This window comes from Mya arenaria, chromosome 4, assembly GCF_026914265.1.
Source record: "Mya arenaria isolate MELC-2E11 chromosome 4, ASM2691426v1".
Lineage (NCBI taxonomy): Eukaryota > Metazoa > Mollusca > Bivalvia > Myida > Myidae > Mya > Mya arenaria.
Window position 1 is genome coordinate 23,926,054 of NC_069125.1, and position 20,044 is coordinate 23,946,097.

General features: G+C 34.9%; 1 protein-coding gene across 2 annotated transcripts in view; it reads right to left on the bottom strand.

Annotated features, from left to right (window-relative positions):
• The window catches only part of LOC128231301 (soluble guanylate cyclase gcy-35-like), a 106,416-nt gene extending 93,587 nt beyond the window's left edge, over positions 1 to 12,829 (bottom strand). Inside the window, exon 1 of one of the 2 annotated variants that reach the window (XM_052943941.1) lies at positions 12,667 to 12,829. Coding sequence is in view for 1 of the 2 variants with exons in the window: in XM_052943938.1 (XP_052799898.1) it covers positions 7,061 to 7,129 (69 nt within the window). In the remaining variant the exon portion in view is untranslated. Of the gene's footprint in view, positions 1 to 7,060; positions 7,139 to 12,666 lie in introns of those variants that run through there. The other variant, XM_052943938.1, reaches the window with a different exon arrangement.
• Positions 12,830 to 20,044: the final 7,215 nt, after the last annotated feature.

The window sequence follows — 20,044 nt, forward strand, 5'->3', positions numbered from 1 at the left end:
CACTCTGAGTTTACCCAAGATGTTCTCGAAATTATTACCAACCGCAAGTGTCCCATCGCCTGCAGGGTTTATTATTATAATCTGACGTGACCTTGAAGCACGCTTATTTATAATGGTGTATTTTTTATATTACTTGTATGAGATAAGAAACAAAAATGATTGTCTGAAAGCCAAAATAGTTGTATCTCAGGTTTCGCGTTGCTAATGCTTCAAAACTATGTTTTGCCTGCTATACAATAACAAAATACTATTCATTCTAAGATTTTTAGGCGTATAATACTTTTCTAATAAGATGTTTTCATTTTTTGCGTAAAAGCTTCATTCCGGTGTATTCTTGGCATAGTTTTGGACATCAGCTTTCAATTTATTCTAACACACATGCCCTGACACGACAGTGAGTTATGCATACATTTGATGAAGCAAAGTAGTTCAGTTTTAACCTGTAAAACGTCCAAAGAGTGCGAAGCATTCATAACAGCACTAGTATTATTTCTACACAGATACTTACATAAATAACATTTATTTATAAATAAAACTTGAAAAAGCATAATCATATTCCCATTCTTAGAACAGACAATTTCTGATAATCTAAAAAAAAAAATTTCAGTCAACAGCTATATTTTTAATAAGTCAAGGGCCATAACTCGGCATAACTTTGTCTGACGAAATAAATAAACTAACGTGCATAATCTCCATATTGCCCTCTTTCGACATACTGAGTTTCATGAACCCAGCTTTAATATTTTTTGAGTTATAACAGGACCAAATTGGCAATTCTTTTAATAAATTAAAGGCCATAACTCGCGATCTGCATTACTTAGTCTGACAGAAAAAATAAACTAACATGCATAATCCTATCATAATATTGCCCTCTTTCCATATACTAAGTTTCATTAACCTAGATTTGATACTTTTTGAGTTATAGCCGGACCACGATTTTTGTGGACGGACGGACAAATAGATGGACTGAGGGTAAACGTTAAGTCCCCTCCAGTGAAACCAGTATGGGACTAACAACAATATGCCTCTGTGAAAATTTGTATTCATACCAATATGAAAATATGTTTAGTTTTAGATCTTAATCGGTGCATTCTAAAGCATTATTATAAACGCCAATAACAATCCTTATCTGTAACTCTGTTGGTGTGATATCCAATACACTTATATATCAGAAGAGTTATTCTGAGGCTTTCAAAAAAACAAAATAGAGAATATTTCCTTCCAAAAACATTTTTTTACATATATGTCATCTTCTCATCTGTGAACAAGTTATTAAGCTTTAAACAGCAAGATCTGATAATTCAGAAATATGTTTCATTTCTACATATATCTATAAATAATTAAAGTTCCTGGAAATAACAAACCCACCAAGTTGAAATGGAATGCCATGTTACTCCTTGCATCTAGTCCTCCCATTGTGGTCTCCTTGGTCATTTAGGAACACGCCTTGGAAGCAACACTAGTAGAATTCCTAGCTATTCAAGTTTTTAAATTCTCATACATGTGAATTCTTAGTCTTTTGAACAACATCACTCTATTTCTATTAAAGTCCAAACACCACCCTTGGTCAGCTAGCTATTCCATTCCAGAACTTCCCTCTGAAAACTTGCTATTCCAGAACTTTCCCCTTTTCAAGACCTTTCCTCCAACTCCAAACTTTTCCAGACTTAGAACGAAGACCAACATCAGTGAACTAAGAAGAAAAGTTTACCTTAGTCTATTTAAGCTATCAAGTACATCCTGTTTGATACTGAATTCTTACTCTTAAACAATACCATGACTTTTTTTGTAACTCTTAAAGACATTACACCAAGCAGTGACTTAACATTCTGGCTGGACTTTTAAGCTCATGAGGTCATCAAGATATGAGCTATTTCCAGGACTAATCAATGGTCTTTTAACTAATGCCCGTTAAATCCTGGATTTTTTTCAGCCCATTTAGCACTTTTAAACCTTGATCTTTACTTTCTGCCTGAATACTTTACAACTATGAAAATAACAATACTTTTTTCACCATAACTATGAACAAATCTTGTGAAGTCTTTTGCGTAACAGCATTTTAAAATTCATGTTCTATAGTTAATTGTGATTATCGCAAATAAAATCCTTCTTAAAATCATTAAACGTTACTCCATTTTCGTAACCACAAATGGTAAAAAAATATATCCATTTTAGGAATTTTCAATTAAGCATAAAAGTAACTGGATTCAAATGAAGTAATAACCAGAGTGGAATGTCATATCAGTAACATTAAATACCACTAAATACATTCAAAACACTCCGAAACACTATGAAGTTCAACTTATTGTCAATGTTGTGATATATTCCATTAATGTAATACAGAACATCTCTCTAAAGTCAACCTTTAAATCCATTTACGGCAGCTAAGCACTGGTAACAACAGGGTATGAAATGCTAAAATGCACTTTAGCATCTTCTTTGTTTTATTTTCAAGACAATTTGCCGTATTTCAAAGACATTGTTTTCCATTCAATAATATGATGTGAAACCTACTAATATTAAACGTTATTAATTTTATTTTCCTTGAGGAGTTTTACTGGATCCAACCAAATTCACCAGATTTGTTTAAAGATGAAATTTTCTATTTTTGTAATTTCTGATTACAGTTATCAGCCAAGGTGTAAATGGTTTGCATAAGAACAAGGTACAATCAATTTAATGCCAAAAAATGATTGCGCAGAATTCAATATAGGAAAAGCAATACCTATGTTAATTTACCGATATTTAATCAATTCTGTAACTGGCAAATCAGAATCATTTCTAATGAGAATCTAATTGCCCACAGTAATCAATTTAAATTTCATTATCAATATCTAGGGTACAATATCACAAATGACAGCTCCTATAGAAAGACCTTAAATAACAGCTACAGGGGATATTAAACTTAGACCTCTTATACTCGGCAAGGAACCTTGTTTGCATTAAATGCCAATGAATTTCATTACGTAGACAAAACATACACATCAAATATAGTAACAATCATATTATCAGTCTACAATGTGCTTATAAAACTCATCCAAATTGTCAAAGGTGACCGTAACACCTAATAAATATTCAAATTTATTCATTTATTTGCTTTATACAGAATAAATGCCAGTAATATGGTATTAATAACAAATTGCTAGACGTATTATATTCAAGATATTATGAAAAACTGGACACCTTCTGACATTATACCATATAAACACTTTTTATCAGAGTTAGCAACTGAAAATAGTCATTACTTGGATATAAATAAATGATAAATGAGCAAAACCTACAGGAAGGTGAGATTTAAATAAAGCAATGTCTTATAAAGATTCCCCTTAAAAAATATTATCTATTTTTTATAATAAAATGCCACAATACAATGAAAAAGGAAGAGTTCGGACAAATTAAATAAGTGAAGGATAAGATTACTGATAAGGGAAACATTTAAAAGGTTTATTTTTCTTCCCTAAGTTAAAACATGAACACCCTAAATTAAACATTAAAGCCCCCAAAATGTCTGTTATTTGACCAAAGACCCCATATCCAAAACAAATTGACTACAACCTTTAAGTATGACCTTGACCTTTAATCTACAGATATGAGTGTAGTCATGGTGAACATTTGTGCCAAGTTCTTTTAAAATCCCCTTATGCATGGTCAATTAAGTAACAGCTCAGACAATTAAACTGCAAAGAATTTGACCTTTGATTCTAATGTGTGACCTTGACCTTAAACATACAGATACTGGATCTTGCAAGCAGACGACACATTGTTTAGTCATGGTAAAGATTATGTGCCAAATTATTTTGGATGAACAAGTTACAGCTTGGACAAGGCAAAGTACAAACAGTTTGGGCTAATTTCCTTATGTGCAACTTTGCCTACCTAAAGTTATGGGTCTTGCATGGGACACATGGTGAACAAATGTGCCAAGTTTTTATAAATCTCCCAATGGTCAGGTCAAAATACCAGGTATTTTTACCACTTACTTTAAGTGTAACCTTGACATTTGACGTACAGATCTTGGTTTGGCATGTGACACACCGCCTTGTTATCGAAAACATTTAGGCCAAGTTATTTTTAAAATCCCTTTATGCTTGGCAAATTTACAGCCTGGATTTTCAACACTGCCCACCATCCAGCCCGCCCACATATCCCATTTAATGATATAGGAAGATAAATAATCATGCAAACTCAGAAGCACTGATGCCAACCTATTACTGAACAGTCTGGAAACTCTAAAAGTATCATGTCTTATAATTTAATTTAGCTCACAATTATCTAATGACATTGAAGGCATGGGGGGGGGGGTATTTTCCTCTAAAACTTCAATGACAGTAAAACCAAGTCAAAACATTATCATTTGATTGATTTTCAATACTATCTATACTTCCAATATACCTAATACTATCCCTGGTTACACTGGAAATTGCTACCAAGGGGAAGCCAAGAGCAAGGCAAACAACAAATCAGAATGAGCATACAAATTTGTGTTCCTGTTAGCTCAGTAAATAGTCTGATAACATAGGAGACAGTAGGTACACATATTTAATATAAAATTGATTAACCAACATTGAAACAGTTTTTGTTTGAATTTTAATTTATTCCTTTATACTGATTTAGCTTTTTTAATACTTTTGTTCCAATTGCTGTAAGAGCAAATGTTCCTGTATGTGTATAATGATCGAGTTTTATCTCCTTTTAATAGACATAATTCTGACCTGACTATATGACTTACTTTGTTTTGTGTCAATAACACTAGAATTCTGTGAATTGACTATGTCACCTGCTATAAGTACCCAAAAAGTGGAATGTGAAATTGGTCAAGTATGACAATTCATTCAGGCTGTATATCTGGAGTTCATGATAGGATCTGGCTGTTGATTAAACTCAGTCAGCTACTGCACCAAAAAATAAGCTAACCAAGTGCTATAGAAAATAAGCAACTTAGATTGAACTTAAGTTTAAGATTAGAACCCAAGTGTTTTGATTTTGAAATATGAGTATCACTTCAAAAAAATAAATATATAAAAACAAGAGAAAGTTACAGGCTGGACATGCCAACCTATACTCTGTGTCCTTATATGCAGCATTCCATTGTGAATAAACACTTTAAGTGTGACCTTGAACTAAGAGGTAGGGACTTGGGTCTTGCACGTGACACGTCGTCATGGTATGTCAAACACATGTGGCAAGTTATTTTAAAATCTGTCCATACAAGAGAATGTTACAGCCCAGATATGACAGCCTATACTCTGTCCTTAAATGCAGCATTCCATTGTGAATAAACACTGTGACCTTGACCTTAGAGGTAGGGACACAGGTCTTGCACGATACACATCGTCTTGGTATGTCCAACACATGTGACAAATTATTTTAAAATCTGTCCAAACTAGAGAAAACAACAGCCTGGACACAACAACCTATACTCTATGTCCTTATATATGCAGCATTCCATTGTGAATAACACTTAGTGTGACCTTGAACTTAGAAGTAGGGACACGGGTCTTGCAAGTGACACCTCGTCTTGGTATTTCAAACACATGTGGCAAGTTATTTTAAAATCTGTCCATACAAGAGAAAGTTACAGCCCGGACACGAGTTATTGAGCCGGGCGCATGGACGGACCGACCGACCGACGGACGGTGCAATTTTAATATGCCCACCGTCGGGGGCATAAAAATGAGTTCTTCTTGTCAATATAGTTTCAACTGACTGTATGGTATTCAAATAATATCTAAAATTTCAACAAAAAGTCAGTAAAATAAATCGTACAAACGATCTTAAAATGACAAAGCAAGCTACTTTAATATGGCAATAAAGTTAAAAATGTCAACACCTCAATCTGCTCATCTGGGATCTGCTATTATTATTATAGGGTTTCAATTCAAAACTGACATTGTTTTCCAAGAATTGTTTGCAACTTCTCATAATACAATACTAGCAATACACTCCTCCATCTAGCTATTAAATAGGGTAATGTTTGTTGAACATTACTAAACCTGTATTTGTACAATTTGACCTTCCAGGGAAAATCCGTTTGTATGATCTGTGGACAAATATTATCTGTATTTATTACTATTTCAACAATTTAGCATTGATCTGTTTAATCAAAGACATGATGAATTCTGTAAAAATTATTTCCTTGTCAAAGGCGTGAAACAAAAAACAATATCCACCCAACATGTGTTGCCGACAACTCCGGCATTCGGACTGACAAACATTATAAAACAGTAATGAAATCTAAAATTATTTTCAATTTCAAGTTTAATTTGCAATATAAAACAGGAGAACTTGAAATTAATTACTTGAGCACTTATTGCAGTCCTAGCTGTGCATTTACCGGTAGGTATCTGAAATGGATATCTACTATTGTGGTAAAATAAATGTTGACTTTCTCAAAATCATTGAACAAACTTGACATTGTTTCCCATAACTTTTCATGGGGATATCAATCAAGGTATTCTTTGTCAGAAAATGCAAGAACAATGAACACAATGCATCCAACATCGATATTTTAATGTTTGTTATTAAAGAGATAAACTGAGCACTGTGACAGTGCATTATATGTAACAGAATAAAATGGGATCATGCATGAATATTTTGTTTATTCAACAAATTCTGTTAACATAGAATTTGAACATACAGTGCATACCTCACTACTTATTTTAAATATATATTAACATGGGTTCCTATATGACAACCTGAAATGGTAATTCAAAGTTTAATGCCACTTTTGTGATTCCATCTATATATAGATGAACATACAATCTTTGCAATGCAATATTAATGAGGATACTAGTTTTGGAGATAAATAAGGTTTTATTAGGCCAGAACAAAAGAATTTAAGGTTCTTAACTCTACACACCCCTGTAGAAAATGTCCTGCCCCGACACTTACTTGACAAAATTTGAACATGGGGAGATGCACTTAAAAATCAGGAAAATTGAACATAAAAAATCCTTAAAAAAAATTAAAACTGCATCCTGCTCACACTATTTTCTTTTTAATATCTGGATGACAACCTAAAGAATGTTTTGTCTTGGCCTAATCAAGTTTTATTACATACCGCACTTCCCGCAGCCTCCATGTTTAAAGGTCCCTTAGGATGGTTGCTCCTATCAGTTACTTTGAGCATGGCACTTAATGTTCTTCATAAAGTAATGTCCATACATTTGTTTACAAATTTGCATCATTATTTATTTATCAATTATAGTTAATTTCTTAAATATTTCATTGAATTATGATGCGACTTCAAAGGACACAATGCTGCAGGCTATTATTTTTGATAAAATCAAATGTAATGCCCAGCTACAACTGTATCAATTTACAATGTATTTCAGCATAGAACAATACAAAATCATTTCCAGCATAATATATATTTATTATCCTATACTTATCCATCACCAAACAATAAAATGGCAACAATCTGTGCCCACAAAATGTTTATAAACAGGAAATTCTATGAAAATGGAAGAGACATGTGATTGACAGTTGCGGCACAAGATTATGAATTTCTGGGTGCGTGATAAGTGACCCACCAGGAATCATACTGTCACAAGCAGCACTTTACGTAATCTGCACTTTACGTAATCTAAGGCATAATGCATGTCCTGTTTAAAGCCAAAACTTTTTGGCAAGTGTTCATTTGTACTAATTGATACAGTCCTATGTATTGCTGTCAGGCAATTGGTCTCTCATATCATTTTCAGACATCAATTTTTTGAAACAAAAACACTTAAAAGTTGATCCACTTCGTTGCTCTGCCCTTTAATTGTAAAACCGCCTGGCGTTAGTTTCATTAAATGAGTGTCTATGAGGCAATGTTAAATTGTTGCGACCTTGTGAATAAAAAATTATGTTATAAAAGCAAATAAAATTGATTGACATTGTACAAATATGGAAAAGCACCGAAACATGAATGTTTATAATACTTTTCGTTTAAAACTAACAATTTGTTGATAATAAGATTATTGAAATTACCAATGTATGATTGCATAGTACAAATTTTTACTCTGATGACCTTGTTAAGTTTTTTACTCATAATGACATACATGTGAACTCTAGGTAAAATATACAGCTTTTGAAACCCTTCAAACGCCATACCACTTTCCTGTCGTAATGTACCGTTATTGAAAGCTCTTTTAAAAACCTCAAAATTATTTCAAATTGGCCTTAAATTTTCTGTTAAAAATCTCAAAATTATATCAACCATGCTAAAAATACCATATTCATCTGGAACATGGTGCAATAAACAACTTGTTAAATCACCCACACTTCAGCCGAGATGTTGCTAAGTTACCAGTATGGTACAAAAGACCTCTAATCAGCATTCCTTGGCATCCTACTAATAAGCATTTTGGTAAATATCAAAGACATTATAAAACTGTCAAAACATTAAAGAAAACAACATTTCCAAGGTGTTATTTATTATCTACAGTGTATAAAATTTTACGACATTTTGGTGGTAAAATTGACATCCACAATTCTGCAGTCGTCTGCACTTACACTCCGACATGTTTTGGCAGTCTGATTTGATTTTTAGCAGCTCTTCTGAATATAAACTTGTTTTTACAAGTTAGAGGTAACATTCCGTCTGTTTCTCAATCAAAAACACTGACATTTGACAAGTCTCTTAACCATGCGTATTTTCCGAAAATCTAAAAAGTGTAACAAATATCATGTTTTTGTTTACATTGTTTCCATCATTGTTTTTGACTGAAAATGAAAGGAATTTGAAATTCTATCGCTTTTGACCCCAAACTACCGCTTCTGAGACCAGGTAAATCTACCTCTCTGTCATTGCCTAAGGTTTACATGTCTGATAATGATCAACAAAATAGAGAATACTAGGTTAGTGCCGTGGATGGAGGAAGTTTATCTGGCAAGGCGGAGGAATTTATCGGGTGAGCCGAAGGCGAACCCGATAAAATCCGCAGCCGAGCCAGTTAAACTTTCTCCATCCACGGCACTAACCTAGTATTCTATTTATCCTGTTACTTTGTTTAATTAAACACTATAAAACCTTAAAATTAATAAGAATCTTTAAAAGTAAGGGGGACAACTGTTTTTCCCTGTTGACGTCATCACACTCGGTATCCATGTTTAAATCGCCCCCAAAATAGTTCGTAAAACTGTTCAACTTTTTTAGTACGTTTATATTCAAAGTCATTGCATTTTAATACGTCAATATCAATTCAAAACATAAAAATACTTTTAAACGTGCATAAGCATGGATCAGTCTCTGAACATTATCTGATGATGTAACAATTATTCCGCAAGTCAGAGTACAGTACACACGTCAAAATTCAAGATCACGAGTGTTTACAAACAATCGCAACATATTAAATGGATTTAAATGATGTTGATAGTGTTGAATGATCATAACTGCACCGGCAAAGAGATCATTCATTTCTGTTGTAAGTGAGATTTTGTCATTCACCACAGAAATGGAATAAACTATCGACGAGTATCGTTGAATGCTGTTTCACAGTTTCCAGCATTTGCGGGTGGGGTAAGATTTTCACATCTCATGAAGATTTCAGGTCGATTGTTTTGCCAGTGTCATTATTTTGCATAATGATGGGACTTTATGGGCGAGTGATTGCTGAGGTCGGCTGTTAGTGGTCCATTGATAAGATACTGAAACGGCAGTTCTGCTTTTCTTCTGACATTGCAGAATATATAAAAGAAGTTCGTTTTCGCGGTCACATGACCACCTGACTGTAGATAAACATCACGTGGTCTACTATCCTAATAAACTAAAGTTTACACGGCACCTTGTTATTGGACCGATTTGTATGCAGGTGACAGGATATAGATTGCATATTTTGGTACCAAATTTGGTTGACTGGTTGTGTATTTGAATATTTTCAAATAAATATTTTAATTGTGCACTGAATAGATATCAATATAATTTGATATCTGACTCAAAAAACCCCATCTAATTTCAAATTCGTAATGACGTAAGCTTCAACTGTCTCCAGAAAACGGCATCCCTAACTGCCTATCATATTTTCTTCCCGAATGCACAGAGGGCAGAGCAGAATAGGCAACTTTACCAAATGATGTATTAAATTATTGACAAAATACTCTCTACCAAAATATATGTTTATATAAATCTGTTCTAAATGATAAGGAGCTGCAAAAAAAACACAGGGTAAATCCTCAATTGTCATTGGCCCACATGTGTACAAACACCTGAACACTGATCAGTATACATGTCAACAATCAACCATACTCCCTATTTAGTGAATTGGACTCAGTACCCTGCAAGTGTACCTGCAATCATCCTTGGTTCGAGTCCTGCATCGGAGCACAATTTTCTTCTCATGTTACTAAGCACAACAGCATTTATATGTTTAAATCATTTTAAAAGTGTTTATACATGTGTAATTTGTCAATTGGACAATAAGATAAGATGTGGGAATTATAAAGCCTATGCCTTCTGTTTCGGAGGAAAATAACTCTAAACTAGTAATGATTTGGACAGATATCAAAATCCTGACACATTCCCAATGCCAAAATTCTTTAAAATCATACAGAATTCCCTTTTTTACAATTTTCAAATAATCATTCCCATTTCAAAGATTTTAAAAAAATATGTCAAATTTGAGAGGCAAGTTCACACTCCCATAATGGCTTTAAAATGGCCTACAATTAAATCGTCTTTACTTGAAATGTTAGGGGCTAATAACATTTCTAGGAAGGACTCATGGGTATAATTCGGGCAACTCTTTCCTTCTTGGCAGAACCTAGTTTTTAAAGGTTCAGTTCGAACAAAGAAAAAACAGTCTCTTTTTTAATCATGCTTGTTCATTTCCAATCAAAGTTTGAAATCCAAATTTAGACAAAATGCATTTTCTTCCAACCCAATGGCGAATTGAACACTGTAATAAAAGTTGTATACACCTTCAGTATGTCAGGGGGTTGGGCTGTTCAGTATGTAAGGGGGTTGGGCTGTTCAGTATGTAAGGGGGTTGGGCTGTTCAGTATGTAAGGGGGTTGGGCTGTTCAGTATGTAAGGGGGTTGGGCTGTTCAGTATGTAAGGGGGTTGGGCTGTTCAGTATGTAAGGGGGTTGGGCTGTTCAGTATGTAAGGGGGTTGGGCTGTTACACCCCTTACAACTGAATACATTAAAATGAAAAAAACAACAACAACATTTGGTGTATAATCCTCATCAATATCACCAAATTATTACACTAAAACTGTCCCTAAAGCCCCTAAGAACGCCCATAACGCACCAGATTGAACCATGGGTTGCAAAATTTTCCGAGGGGTCATGAACCGAGCCCCTCCCCCCAACCACACATATGAATCCACATGAATAGAGGGCTAGCTATGCATCTGCACTTAAAAAAAATAAAACATCTACTTCAATTTTACATAAATAAACAATATATAATAGACAAAATCTTGTGATTCAGACTGACATATATTTCTTGGAAATATTCAATTCAAGGGAAACAACTCGAGAAGTTTGCCTCAAACAGCACTTGTTAATTATTTACCATTCCACTTGGATATCGTTTGTCTTGGGAGAATGATAAAAGTTTGTCGTGATTTCTCTGTGTTTAAACATACCTTGTACCAAATTATTTATTAAACTTCTCATTTTCCGTCCAGAAAGCGCGGACGACATTGCAAAACAGGAAATGCACGTGCCAAAACAGGAAATCACTTATTACTGTGTTAAATTCGGTAGAGCCCGTTACATACTTGACCACTTGGGGGATAGGGGGATAACCCATGACCCTGCCGACACTTGAAACTTGAAGTTTCTGTTCTGAGGAAGGGGCGCAATTTAAAAGGTTACGTCCCTCTAACATGGAATCCTTGCACTACCCCTGTGTTCTGATTACTTGCATTTGACACACATTTTTTCATTTGCAATCAGTAAAACCAAGTCAAAATTCTAACTCGATTTTTTAAACAAAAAAAATGATCAAAGGATATAATTTGATTTATTCATTATTAGGATTCATGGCTGGAGTACAGTATTGAAAATTCGTTATATATTGCTGAACGTTGTGAAGATTAAAACCATCCGGAGCTCCTCGGCCATTTTTTTCAAAAACAACCTCGGATGTATTTGGACGGTTTACATACTCAAAAAGTGGTACGTTTAAGTCCGCTGCAAATAGATCGCGTAGTAATCTTATTTAGCAATTAAACTTTATTACTTAAATCTTGAGAATAAAATGGTCGAGGAGTTCCGAATGGATTAAAACCACGGAAATCAACGTTTCTACATTTCACCGTCAGCACAAGAGTTAAAGGTTTTTACAAATGTACTAAAATTTAACTAATTGCCTTCAAATATCTAGAAGTGCATCAGATCTTATGGTTGACAACAACGGACGAGTGGAAATTAATTTCCTATCTTGAGATGGAAGGTGAGTGGATTAATTGTCTTTACACGCAATCGTCATGAAATCTATGTGGACCGAACGAGTCTAATCACACTGGCAGATTGACACAAATTCAACGGTGTAAAACTAATTTTCAGATAATAGCTATACAACGCTTTGTTCGAAAACCTTGATGGTCGTCAACCGCTCTGGAATGGATACACTTGTGATCTGCTGTATTTCTAACAAAATTGGTACTACTGCTTCAGCTGTACTTGTCTTTATATTTTTAAATATGTGCACACATCATCAATTATTATTTACCTTTAAAAGTTAACTACGATGTCGTTATCACTTTTTTCCGTTTCACTTCATACACAACGAAGCATAGCGTGGTGTGTATCGGGGGTATCCGACGATGATCAGTCTCAAAATCTTAACGAATATAATCATTTCTGTCCATCTACATGCCTGCCTTTCTGTCTGTTGTAATCTGAAAAGTTCAACATGTGTTAACTTTATATAGTCATGTAAAATACGTAGGCAAACAAACAAAAATGATGGAGGAGCAGCGTGTGTCTTTTTTATGAAATACTAATTGGGTTAATTTGACATGCACTGAAAACTAGAATCCCACTTTCATTGTTATTGTATAGTTAACTTACACTAACTAAAGAGAGACTCATAGGCAATTGCACAAACCCCGCCATCATTGGTTGCAGACACAGAAGACCTTACTTAAACATTCACAAACTCACTTTACGTGTACTCTCTGAAGCTAAACTAAATAAACAGCACACGCCTACATTCTCAGCCAATGGAATTGTAAATAGGCAATCATTAAATAATCTTTACGAAGTTCAACTTTCGCGGGTGTCCGTCTACTGCCACTCATCCGGAACATACTCTCCGCGTCGGACTTCGCATTGACAATGTAGTCGCTACGTTCGCGCCATCCATTCTTAATCATTAAGAATTTACTTCATGTCATGTAATGTTACCTAGAAACACAATGTTCAGGGGCAAAGGGACACCAAACGAAAGTCGACATCGTCATAAAGCAACACAGACAGACTACACGTGCACACAAATATATAAATGTTTGGGTTACCGCTTGGGAATGGTTAGCGAAACATATATCACAATTTAAAAATATGCTTAATCAACGGAATCCTGTGAAGGCCATCGTCCCTCTACCCTTGGATTTGCTAAAACGACGATGTTAAAGTCAAACTGTGCTTTTTTCATGCCGCCGTGGGTCCGAGCTCATTTTTCGTGTCCGGACTGTAACTTTCTCTTGTATTGACGTTTTTTTTTAATAATTTGCCACAGGCGTTCGACATAACAAGACGACGTGTCGCGTTCAAGACTTGTCCCTTACCTCTAAGGTCAAGGTCACAGAAAATGTCGTATTCCTTTCTTTATCCACACATTTCATTGCTATGTTTATCCTTTCTAAATGACCTTTCTATGAAAGAATCATCAAAGTTGCGCGAAATTTAATACGAAATCTTGCATCTCGCGAATGTAACAATCCTCTCGTTTTTTCTTGAGTAATTTCAAGGGGCGAGGGATGAAGTCGCGATGGACCTTACAGATTTCCGAACTACTCAGACCTTGATGCAGCGATCTTATGCATATTTGAATTTTGATAAGCACAGCACTTCTAAACTTCACGCGGTGTTAATTCCCTTACAGTACTTGTCGGGGGAAAATCACTGCGTTGGAGATCGGGTAACCCTCATTTCATCAATCGTTACAATTCGGTCATCTCCGGCCAGCTTCGAGTCAATTCTGTTGGATACTGGCCGAGGTGTTCCGATTGACATTCTGTTGACAATTCGTAAGGATATTAAGTTAAGAGTTTCAGAATGATGCGTGTCACCTTACAATGTATTAAATTTTATTCATTTTTTGAAGTGTGATTTCCCTGATTGTCCAAGAAGGCAATGTCCCTGATAAAAGATAATTGAGTAAAAGCGATCGTAAAATACCTTCATTGATAGAATTGGGCCAATGCCTTAGGGCGGTCGAGTACTATAAGGGGCAATTTAATATTTATAGAGAAAGAATAACGTCGTGATTATGTTATTCATGATCGTATCTGCTGCCAGGAGGTGGACTATCGAAAGCTTGAGATACGGAATGTAAAATGATCACAGAAAGGTCGTATACTTTAAGAGAGCGTTTGAAGAATTTCCCAACCAACATCTTAGAACTGTATAAACTTGAATCAGCAAGACCAACGCACGCACACACGCACACATTCACGCACGCGCGCGCACTTACCCACTGACACAGGCGCGCGCACGCACACACACGCATGTACGCATGGCGAGAAGTCAGAACTGGAAAGGAGGCAGACATTTTCTAATCCTTAAAATATAACAAAGGTCATTTGAAAATGGGTCTGCTCGTTTAAGAATCCAGTCATGCATATGTGTCTTAAATCGTCACTTGAAACTGCTGTTTAATAAAACGACGTCTAACAACATTTAAATGCTATATTCACGACGTTTTAATTGCTGGCTGTGTGGCATTCAAGTATTTCGAGAATGCATTAGTTATCACCGATCTTTGTTCAAGAATATTTCTTTTCAAATCAAAGTTGTTGCTGTTTTTCTAGTGTGAATATCAAAATTGAAAATGGCAATTTATTTAATAAAAATAATTGTTTTGCTAGAACACAATGAACCTTCTACCAAATATGCGGTAGCTAGATAGCGAAAATAGCCTATGTAGCTATACCCCCCCCCCCAAAAAAAAAAAAAAATCTATCTGATTTTTTTCCAATCCTTCCATCTCAATTATTCGCTCAAGGGAAATTTATCAATAATAGATGTAAACTAAAAAGCGACATTTTACTGCAGACAAAAGCCTATGCGTGTTGGGAATATAAAAATCACGATATGTTCTTCATCCACGGAGACATTAACAATGCAACAATTCCATAAATAAACTGCAAATCCCAGCAAATTGTTTCACATACCAAACAATAAATAAATAAAATTAGAAAATGAAAATTACTGTACAACAGCCATATTTATAATGAATAACATGTTTAGTAAATATATTATCCCCCGCTCCCTTCTTGCTGTTGTAAAGTCAGAATGTATTTGGGTTTACAAATGTAAGGTTAAATTTAACCCCAGTGAATTCCTGCTCCGCTAACCATTCCAAGGCGTTACCCCAACATGCATGAATAAAGATAGTAAGATGCATGTTTCTTTCTGTTGAGTGCCTCGTTCAGTGTCTGTTAGGCCTAAAGCTGCACTCTTGCAGATTGAACGTTTCGGCCAAAAACATTTTTGTCTTGGAACGAGCCAATTTTTTGCGAAAATCCATGGAAACCAGTTATATAAGACTGCTGACAAAAATTAGATCGCAGATTTTTATATTTAAGTTAAAAAAAGGATGTTCTTTCTTAAACGTTAGTAACGGTTTAAGCCAGAAAATATTAATTTCCGAACGGAAATATGAAAATCTGCGATCTGATCTTTTGTCAGCAATTTTTTTATCATTGGTTTGCAGACATTTACGCAAACATTTGCTCTTTCCAAGACAAAAAATAAAAAAAAGTTGTAAAAATGGTCTATCTGTGAGAGTGCAGCACCCTCACATATTGAACGTTTTGACAACTGTTTTTATTTTTTTTGTCTTGAAATGAGTCAATTTTTGCAAAAATGCATGGACACCAGAGATATAAGATTGTTGACAAAAAATCAGATCGCAAGGTTTCTTATTTATGTTCAAAAAATGATGTTTGATGCATTTTTCCTATAATGTAAGTAACGCGTTTAGCCATAAAACATAAGTTTTCGAACAGAAATATGAAACTCTGCTATCTGATCTTTTGTCAGCAGTTTTATATCACTGGTTGTTAGATATTTACGCAAAAATTGACTCATCCCGAGACAAAAAATATATAAGAAGTTTAATCTGTGGGAGTGCAGCTTAAACATTTTGCCTCTTAACATGTTTGGCCACTGGGCTTGTCCATGTAGTTTACACTATGTTATAAATGATTCAAAACATCAAATGCATATGCAACACCACAGCAAAGAATACCATGATATCTGACATTGAAGAAAATGTGAAATTAATGGTTGAAAAAGGTGCCTTGTTAACTACACCAGATATAAGTCCCTTTTATTGGTTGTACTTTGGAACTGGACAATTTGAATGGCTCCTGTAATAGTAAAACTACTTATAACAAAATAATTAATCCCGTGACCCTTTGGAAATATACTCGTTTAATTATAATACACCGTAACGCAATATTAATGCTCTGTTTAAGGTTACTCCTTGATACGACGCTTTGTCATTATCAGTTAAAGCAGCAGAATGAAAGAATATTAAAGACGCTCATCATTTTTTGTCAGCAAAAATATGGCAGAAAATATGGCACAGGTCGCCGTCATTGTCAGGTTAGACATGATTTAAACAGCAGAAGATCTCTAGTCATTTTAAATCAACACAAGCCATTAGAAGTGTAATTATTTTCCTCAGACTGCTTTATATTATGTTACTGCTTGAGAACAGGATCGGTCGTTTGACGTTTACTGTAAAACTGTGTTGTACATAAAGACGTCAACTATTTTAGGTGAATTCTGAATATATGGTATCGCCTTGGAGACCATACACAGGTCGCCGTGGGGGTTGAAAATGCTTTAAAAAGCAAACGATCAGCGGTCATGCAATGAATGTCAGACAGTGTCACTTTTAATCAACATTGGCCCTGTATTTCTTTATATTGACCTACAAGCATCCACGCATGGACAACGAATCGAAGTCATACGACTGAACTCCCAAACCCAAGAAGATAAAAAATTTCCGTCGTGACCTTAAAGAGCAACTGAATATCTCCTTTATGTACGTAAAACACGGCATTACCTCTATAACTTAACCAAATCCGCCGTGTCTGTCTTGCGTCAAATGAAGGTCCTTGGCTGCGCCCCCTCGCCGGCTTTACACAAAAACTCTATGGTACTAGAGATATACATGTCTCGGAATTGTTCAGTCCACAAATTATTTACAGCCGCAAGACAAGGACACGGTGAAATGCAATATATGGGACACGTTCCTATCAATAGTTGTTAAAGTTTCATGGCATGCAGTTCGGAACGCGGCCACAACGACGCAGACATTCCACACGTGTGTGCTACCATGCCCATTGTTTGGTTGCGAGCTTTGGAACAGCCACTCGCGTCAAGACATCCAGCAACTTAAACAGACCCATCACTTCTGTCTGAAGAGAGGCCATGGCAAAGGGTCAGACTCAGTAACTGGTGTAGTAGGCGATGCCTCTATTTGGACTAGCGATGCCGCCGCACAAAGCCTGCTAAAATAACTGTTACACATACTTTTCAAGAACAAACACTGCGTCACGTCAGATAGATTTCGCACCGGACATAGCGCGAATTCTTTGAAACTTCCCTAGAGCGAATAGAAGTTGAAAATAAATCGTTGGGAACAAGAATGTTTTTCAGCGTAATTAAACCAAATGCATCTACAGTTGTGCATTTCAGGTGTATGTCCGTAGCGAAAGCTTGTCATGAACTCATAGCATGCCTGCGTTTCCAGCGATCATCAGCGTAGCTGGTGGATTGCCGCAGCTGCCGTCGACCATATAACATTAAGCTCGACCACCTGATGGTCGAGTGCGGATCGAATTGAAGAGTGAAACACGACAAACAGACGTACAATTGATAATTGTGCTCGATGTACCATGACTTCCTTAAAAACTCTGCTCAAGATTTGAAATATTTACTTCTAAGTTAAATTGAACTCAGTTTGCGAACCTATACTTCAATGACATAATGTGTGTGTATATATATATATATATTTGAAATAAATAGTATTATTATCGTTATAATTTTTATTAATATCATTATTATTATTATTATTATTATTATTATTATTATTATTATTATTATTATTATTATTATTATTATTATAAATCATTGTTATCATCATTTCAATTATAATTACTACTACTACTACTACTACTACTACTACTACTACTACTACTACTACTACTACTATTGTTATTATTATTATTATTATTATTATTATTATTATTATTATTATCATTATTATTATTATTATTATTATTATTATTATTATTATTATTATTATTATTAATTAGTAGTATTATTAACTACATTTTCATATTAAAAATGTCTGCAGAGTTGAACTTTGTAGTGATATTTTTTTATAATAAAATTAAAAACAAAACGACATCCCCTAATAAGCTAGTTATCTGATGATTTCATTCAACAAATGTTAAAAATTGCTACAGTTTACTGCATGTGAAGTGATATTGATATTTTTTCGAAGTAATGAAAGCAGTAAATGTGATTTGTCAAACATGATTCACTGGGTGTCGAGGCGTATATTTTTTTATTTAATATGAGTCGAACATAAAACATTTCAGTGTTACCTGTTCAGTGTTACCTGTTCAGGGTGGTGGTATTTAATAACAATCCTATTAGTCCTAATGTTATTCCTGGTATTAATCGAAAAATGACTACCATGAATGACGTATTTAAGAGTAGGGTGGTTAAAAACTTTTAACAAAAAGTTACGTGAGATTGCTCAATCCAAGTAAATTACGCCAAAAGTCAGTTTACAAAAAAACACCATTTCATCAGAGCATACAATGGTTTTCAATCTGATCAATAGCATACCTTTTAAACGCACTTCCCGTGCTTTTGTCAGATAACACGATTTTCTGCCGTTTGCCGTGGTTGAACGATATCATCTCGCCATGTCATTGTCTTGATTCGAATGTCACACTAACAGGGGAAAGGCTCTCGCAAATGAATGCGGTCTGTTGCATTGAATATTTAAATCGTTATTATACACACGCTAAATTATACGAACAAAACATATTATTTCCCAACAGCCATTTAAATTCATTTGGTTGTAATCCATATCTTTCCGGCCAAACACGCAAAAGTTTCTCAATTACTCTGTGTATGTGTTTTGAAATGTAAATTATTAGAAATTGGTGGTAGGATAATAATTATAACAGTGTGAAGTCTGATATAAACAACCCGTGGTGTGCTGATTAAATGGTGAGCTCTGATTGAAAGGCAACAAAAACTTAACCCACATTTAATAGGAACTTTATACACAACCCAGCTAGCGAGCAAACACGGAGTTTTGTTTTGTTTCTTCCTTGAGTCAACATTTATCAATTTAAATAAAACAATGGAAACTTCAGGGACAAGCATTGTAGTCTAATTTATAACCAATATCCTGTTTAAAGGCACAGGGGTCAGAGCCATACCAAACAATGTACACAACGCTTCGAGACAACAAACAAAAAAACAATATTTAAAAATTAATAATATACGCCCAACATTCGGCTATGCTAACACACCGCTAAACGTACAATTTTTAAATGAGGTAGCTAAACACACGCTAATTTCTCAGACAAAATCCTGATGGATAAACGTGCTAATTGCAAAATAATTTCCTCTTCACATTTGTCCACAAACACAGAAATTATGAAATATCTATTTGTTTAAAATAAGAGTTTAGGTTTTCTTTAGAACCTGGACATCAAAGTATAAGAAGAGTGCCATGATGGCCCTATACCGCCTACCTGATTGGACAAATGGTTATAAAGTCATTGATCGGACAACAACCTGGACGCCCCCCGTACGCCCCATGTGAAACAATAATACGTTCCGTT